This window comes from Pundamilia nyererei, unplaced genomic scaffold (assembly GCF_000239375.1).
Source record: "Pundamilia nyererei isolate P.nyererei 1_Seehausen unplaced genomic scaffold, PunNye1.0 scaffold00009, whole genome shotgun sequence".
Lineage (NCBI taxonomy): Eukaryota > Metazoa > Chordata > Actinopteri > Cichliformes > Cichlidae > Pundamilia > Pundamilia nyererei.
In genome coordinates this window covers 6,039,683-6,046,852 of record NW_005187410.1, presented here as the reverse complement: position 1 = coordinate 6,046,852, position 7,170 = coordinate 6,039,683, and the positions used below count along the sequence as shown (strand labels likewise).

General features: G+C 38.9%; 1 protein-coding gene across 1 annotated transcript; it reads left to right on the top strand.

Moving 5' to 3' along the window:
- The first annotated feature begins 367 nt into the window (after positions 1–367).
- ednrbb (endothelin receptor type Bb) lies at positions 368–3,090 on the top strand. Its single transcript, XM_005723654.1, has 7 exons — positions 368–784; positions 910–1,022; positions 1,209–1,413; positions 1,621–1,761; positions 1,850–1,983; positions 2,106–2,214; positions 2,923–3,090. The coding sequence occupies exons 1-7, from the start codon at positions 368–370 to the stop codon at positions 3,088–3,090; spliced, it is 1,287 nt and encodes a 428-aa protein (XP_005723711.1).
- The last annotated feature ends 4,080 nt before the right edge of the window (positions 3,091–7,170 follow it).

Here is a 7,170-nt window from a genome sequence, read left to right as displayed (position 1 = left end):
TTACAGTCACTACTGACAGATCGATGACTAATGCTGACAACAGTACCTTAGTCTATAAAACCCTGATTTTCCTCAGCCGAGTTATAGCAGGCAACAAAGAACCGTCCTTTGTATTAAACATACAGCCTGTTTATTATTACAGAGACTATCTGCAGGCAGTGTGTATGTGTTCATCTGAAGGTAAGCTGGCAATCATAATCAATGCTATTATTAATATTTTTTCCCTTTTAAATAAATAAAAATTAGTTAAATGAATCATTTACATTGCACTAAATCGTAAAGCTAATTAGCTGTGCTGATTATAACAGCTTTCATTTTTTTCCATTCCACAGTTGGCAAAAAGGCGTTTTTGAGGAATTTTACAACAATGTGGATTTTCACTCTGGTTCTGTTTTTGGGAAATCTTCTTGTCGGTGAAACGGCCAACAACCAGGACTCAGAACCATCTCCTGTAATTGAGCTCTCTGCAACAACCTCCCCTGGTTTTTTAATACTGGAAAAGGAGAAATCCAACAGCTCAATTCATCCACCTCAAGTAGCAGGACCAAAAACATCACACCCTCCTATGTGTTCAGAATCAGCTGGAATCAGAGTCACCTTCAAATATGTCAATATTATAGTTTCCCTGGTTGTTTTCGTTGTTGGAATAGTTGGGAATTCCGCCTTACTTCGAATTATCTACGTAAACAAACGCATGAGAAGTGGCCCTAACATTCTCATTGCGAGCCTTGCTTTGGGAGATCTAATCCACATTGTGATAGACATTCCAATCAACGCTTACAGGGTGAGTTATTTACCACATGGTGTGCAATTATTGTTTTCTTTTCTGCACTTAATTTCAGCTGGAATTGATTGTGGGTGTTTTTCTTTTTTTAAATTGCCAAAAATGCCCTTTTGTTTTTGTTGCAGCTCATGGCAGAAAATTGGCCCTTTGGTTTAGTACTTTGCAAACTCATTCCCTTCATACAAAAAACCTCTGTTGGAATTACTGTGTTGAGCTTATGTGCCTTGAGTGTTGACAGGTAAGGAGATAAACAGCACTGTCCTGTGCCCTCCAAGAAAATAGTGTTCCGTGCCTCCTATCTGTATTTCATCAGGCAGACAGATTTATTTAGCATTAGCCCTTGAAATGTTCTTTAGCTGAAAATGCATCATTGTTACAGACAAAAAGTTCCTCAAGCCATAACATTTTCTCATTGATTTTACAGATACAGAGCTGTTGTGTCCTGGAATCAAATCAAAGGCATCTGGGTTTCAGTGTGGACAGCAATTGAAATAGGTCTGATATGGGTTATTTCTATCCTGCTGGCTGTCCCTGAAGTTGTGGGCTTTGATATGATAACAATGGACTATAAAGAGAAGCGTCTCACGATATGTCTACTACACCCAATGCAAACCACGGGGTTCATGCAGGTAATGTAATTGTCTTCATAACATTTAAGTTTTCATGTCAATTGTCAAAGATAACTAAAAGATGTAACAATTATCATAGTTTTTCTTCTGTCTTCAGCCAGCAGATGCAAAGTACGCTTGTTTTCAACCTACACGTGTGTCAAATATTGTTTCTTGAATGGTGCTCTCGCATCCACGACTGATAGCCTTGTCGTGTTCAACCAACAGATTTATAAAGCAGTGAAAGACTGGTGGCTCTTTGGCTTCTACTTTTGCATGCCACTAGTTTGGACTGCAGTGTTCTACACGCTGATGACCAGGAAAATGCTGAGAAAAACTGAGACTACATTATGCGAACACATCAAGCAGGTAGCATTGTGGTTTTTGGCAGATTTTGCATCATTCTGGCAATGTTTCCTTTTTAAAGCTTATTTTGATCATGTCCTTTCTTTTGAAGAGAAGAGAAGTTGCAAAAACTGTCTTCTGCCTGGTGATTGTGTTTGCACTCTGCTGGTTGCCTCTGTACCTCAGCAGAATCTTGAAATTAACAATTTATGATGAAAAAGATCCTAATAGGTGTCAGCTGCTGAGGTGAGCACAAAGTACTAAGAACCTTTAATTTAAAGTTTATTTATTTATATATAATTTTTTTTTCTGCTGTTCACTGGCCAGCCTATGAGCTTTCCTGACATTTTCTGACAACTCTTTTTCAGTGTCTTTCTTGTCCTTGACTATTTTGGCATAAATATGGCATCCCTGAACTCATGCATCAACCCTATTGCATTGTACATTGTCAGCAAAAGATTCAAGAGATGCTTTAAGGTAAGCGTCATGCTCTTATTGTTATTCTTATAGATGGCACTATTTAGTTTAAATAAATCGGGTATATCTTGAAAACATATTGGTCCACATTGTATGAGCTATCAGGGGTGTCATTAAGGACATATGGAGTCATGTCTGTAAAATAGCCAGACTGCAGCAAGTAATAACCTGAGGGGGTAATAAGTGAAAATGGTCTGAGAAAAAAACACATCATCAGACACTTGGCAATCTACCAGACAGTTGGTCACTGAATCAAAGTGACGTGCTATAAAAGAAGAAGAAAACATCGCTTCGAGGCAATTTTTAAGGGAAAAAAAATCAAGAGCCTTTATTGTACCACAACTTCAGAAGAAGATACCTAAAACATTCTTTCATTTATTTTATCTATACTTACATTTTTTTGCATTGCACAATACATGGATTTCTTTCTTCATAGCAACATCTTTTTTTTATGTAATATTTATGAAACACCCAAAGCTGAAGCTTGCTTTAAACAACTGTCTTTCCAGACTACATTTCTATTCCCGATAAGGTTTGCGCTCTCTGAATTAATGAAAACTCAATCTGTGGATCATTAGCGATTGCTTTACTGTAGATTTGGACAGGAAATACTTCACATAAAAACGTCATAATAGGCAGTTTTTGTCAGGTGAAGCTGATGGGAAATGTTTGTTGTCCTCTGACCAAATTTTCCGGGTGGTCCTTCAGGCATGTCTGTGCAGGTGTCTACCTCTTCAAGCTGTTGCCCATGACGAGATGCAGTCTGTTTTGAAGTCCAGAATGCAGGATCAAGCCTCAGAGCAGAGCTGCAACATCAAAGCTCACAAGCAGACTCCTGTACCTGAACCTGAGCAGGAGAACACCTTACTGTGCTAACAAAACTCACTTTGAAAACACTTTGTGAGATTGTCGATATATCTTTATTAAATATACATGGCCATCAAAACAGCTACAAAGGCAGCTCTATCGGCAGCTCGGCAACCTTGACATGCCATCCTAATAATATAAAATACCTTCTGAATAACATGGAGCCCTGTCTTTTGTAATGCTGTCGTCAGTTGAACATCTGGTTTGGCATGAGCAACCTGGAGTCAGACTGTTCAGACTATTTGCCCTCGAGGCTTGACTCACTCCCTAACATTACATCAGATTTTACCTAGTACCTATCCTGTATCATGCATCACAGTTCTCAAATCACTGTTTTGGGCACGATGTTAACCTGGCACCCATCAACAGAAATCTTGTCACGGCTTAGCGCCTGCATATATATATTATCTTAATTCTGTTTCTGGATTCTGGAAAGACACTATGCCAGAGGAAATTAAGCGAAGGGGAATTCAGAATTATCATGGTGGGTTTTATGAGGTAGGGTGTATTATTATCTCATACTATTTACATATCTGTTAACTTTCATATGCCGCACATCATTTCAAGAGTTTATGGCATTCTTTTCCTGCATGAACCTTGAGAAATATATCAAATTGGTGCCACAAGTAGATTTCGTCTCCACTACTGAATGACTGATTGATGGTGGCCTATTTTTAATGCATTGTTAAATGTGTAATGCATGGAGACACTTTATGAAAGACCTGTGAGTGGGGGAGAAGAAAAACGAAGATGACAGAATGAGGTCAGGAAGAGAGAGGGATTGGGGGGAGTCTGAGGGGGGCACCTGATAGGTCTTCCTGTCACAGGACAAGGCAAGCACAAATAGAGTGCTGCTTTCCCAGCTAACGCTGTATCAGTCTGCAGAAGTGTCTTGACGCTGTGTGCTGGAATGCCTATTAAAAGTTTATCTCGTGTAAGTAAACTTGACTGTTTGCAAAAATGGAGTCGTTTGTTTGAATAAAAGCTTCTGACTTCTTGTTATGCTTTGTGACGCTTATACAAAAGAGAGGTGCATACTGATCAAAGAAAGCCTTTATCTGAATGCTTTTTATTTTTTTGAACTGTTGTACACACCAGCGAAAATAATAAAAACAGTGACAGGTTAAATGAATTACAGTGATTATCTTATATAATCATAAGCAATATTTTTTAAACTGTCCATAACTGCAGTTATGAAGCCACAGGCTGAGTGTTTTTGCAGTTGCCATGTTGGTGTTTTGAACAGGACGTGACAGGTGATGGGTAAAACCAGTGTTAAACCGAGGACACGACGTGCTTATTGGTTAAGGACTTGTCAATCACAATCACAAGTGACTGACAAGTCCTCTTTGGCTAAGGGCTTGTCAATCACAAGTCCTTAGCGAAAGAGCATTTCCTGGATTATCCTCCTGTCTGATTCTAACAATGGCATTACAAAATGAACTTCATGTTTTATTCAATATAACCTGAAACTAGTGACTGAGCCAATAAAGTCATTGGAAAGTGTTCACTGAGGTCATAGAGCTGTGCTGTTTTCCAATATCTATCCAGCTCGTCTTGTTTTTGTAAACAAAGGAGTCGCCCCTTGCTGGACATGAAGAAGAATGCTGGCTTAAGTCAAATCTCCTTTCAGACCTTTGCTACAGTGCCACCCCTGTAAAAATATTGCCAGGAAAAAAACGCATCACAAATAATTAATAATTTGCAAAAATATAACTTGCAATACAAATAAGTACATTTTGTTTATATAACATGTGTGGTTGCCTTCACGTGTCTGTCAGAATCGATTTTGTTCTCAAACTTCACCACGTTATGTGTTATGAATAATATAATTATGTATCGACTTGCTTGTACGGACAGTGGTCAAAAAGGACAGACTGAAAGTTTTTCAGTAAGAAGGGTCTGAGGGTGAGTTTTATTTGAAGCTTGGAGTTCAGCCGTCGGGGCGCAATTTTGTGCATCCGTGACCAATTGGCGTTTATGGATTTCCTTGTTTATTGCCTTGTTTGAGAATTTGATTGGACAATTTAACATCACACATCCTGACAGCACAGGCACTCTTGTCTTGTAGAGGAAGAAGAGGCACTCGCTAGCTAGCTCTTGACTAAGGATGGCAATTTCGAGTGCTGCTTGTGTTGAAGTGTTCATGTTTATTCAAGATTTGTGTTTTTAAAGGTTTTTTTTATAGCAACTGTTTAAGAAATATTACTATTGGTGTCAGATTTGTGTTTTTTTTCCCCTTATCTGTAAGATGCTTTACATTGTCCTGTCTGACCCAACTGCACCCCCACCAATATTTTTACCTCCACTTATCACTGGGGTTAACCACTGGAAGCTGCATCTGTTTTAATTTATTGTTTTTTTAAATTCTGTTGTTATAATGCAGAGCTCTGCTTGAAAACCGTGTGTCCTTGCATGTCAGAACCAATGGTGATAGCAATTATTGTGGACTGAAGCAAGACCCCAAACTCTCAGTGTGCAGTTTAAAGGGTTTATTTGACAGGAATTCAAATATAACAACAAAGACTTGCAGCTGGGGAATTATGGTTCTCCACACAGGAAGTGACTTCTGTCAGAAAGACGAAGGAGGTTAATCCATGTTGCTGGTAAGTTCTGAAGCCTTTAATGTTTGAACTGAATTGGATTCTTACTTGAGTATTCTAAGCAAAGAGGCAGTGAGGGAAGTGACCGGCCAGGAGGCAGGTGTTGGTGGAGGGTTGAGAGGCAGGTGAGTAATTCCACAATTCCTTTGTGCAGGAGCGGACAAGTCCAGAATATCAGGTAAGTATTTTCCACAGGGGGAGAGCTCTTTAGTCAGCATGATGATGTTAGCTCAGGCAACTTTTAGTTTTTTCTCTCAGTTTTCCTTTTAATTATTTGACTTTTTCTATTTGTTTATTATTTATATCCTATGTGTTTTTATTATTTAGTTTCAATGTACAGCACTTTGTGTCAGCTGTGGTTGTTTTAAAGTGCTCTATGAATAAAGATGGGTGGATGGGGTGGAACCTGGACATCAGAAAGCCTGATTTTAACAATCAAACAATGACAGTCTGGCAAAGAATCAAATCCTGAGGTGGTCCTTAAATACTGTTGAGTGATGATCAGATAAGAAGCAAGCACATCGGCTGAAGAGCAGGAAACCAGTAGGCACTGCCAGCAGGAGACCAGAGTTTACTCTGCCCCCCTCCACCTGAGAGAAGAGGAGAGAGCGTGACGAGAGAGAGCAACAAAGGACAACAACCCTGACCATTCTTGGACAGTGACAAGACATTCATACGGCCCTTACTTTGATATGTGTCACTCACCTGAACTTTGTTGCATACTTACCAATTAATCCACTGAACTGGTCTCAAAAGTCCCCAGATCACAGTCCTTTTAAGCATCCTTGGAATGTGAATGGAGCAGCTACCCAAAGGACCCAAAGGATAAGTTGCCAATGCCCTGATTTCAGACAATACGAGACACCACCAGAGGTCACCTGTCCACACCACAATGGCTCAAAACTGAGTTTAATGTTGATCATCGAGCATCTTATATATTTACACTTTTGTGAAAGCCTGCAGTTTAAAGATTTGTGTTTGTTTTGTAGTCAGGCAAGAGACAAATGAAAAGTTTCGGCATTTACTCTAAAATTTCTGTTTAAAATTCTGAAAACTTAATTACATTGGCACTGGTACCAATTAACTGAGGTCAGCATCCTCCTGTTTGTGCTAATTTTTATTGCCAGCTAACCGAAGCCAGATCTGTGCACTGTAGAACAACTGCTCCCTAACGTTTATTCCGAGCAAAATGCCGTCTGACTATTTTTTCTCTATTTACTTTTTCTTTATCCGTCTGAGGAAATCAGTCTACAGGCTGTCAGAAAAAGCCATGTAAGTCGGGAAATTACTTCTTTTTTAAAATCCATTAGCACAATATAAAAGTTAAAACATAAAGGTTTGACATCCTTACACACAGAACTTTGAAAATAGAAAAAAAATATTTTTTTAACAGTGTGTTCCTTTAATATTTCTTAATACATCATATACAGAACACAAGCAACTATTTATTCCCACACCACATACATTCAAACCAGCAGGCTGTCAT

Excerpts from the sequence above, each read along its gene's own strand:
- ednrbb (XM_005723654.1), top strand. The coding sequence starts at position 368 with ATGTGGATTTTCACTCTGGTTCTGTTTTTGGGAAATCTTCTTGTCGGT. Across the intron at positions 1,023-1,208 it reads TGTGCCTTGAGTGTTGACAG|ATACAGAGCTGTTGTGTCCT; the intron begins GTAAGGAGATAA and ends TTGATTTTACAG. Across the intron at positions 1,762-1,849 it reads TATGCGAACACATCAAGCAG|AGAAGAGAAGTTGCAAAAAC; the intron begins GTAGCATTGTGG and ends TTTCTTTTGAAG.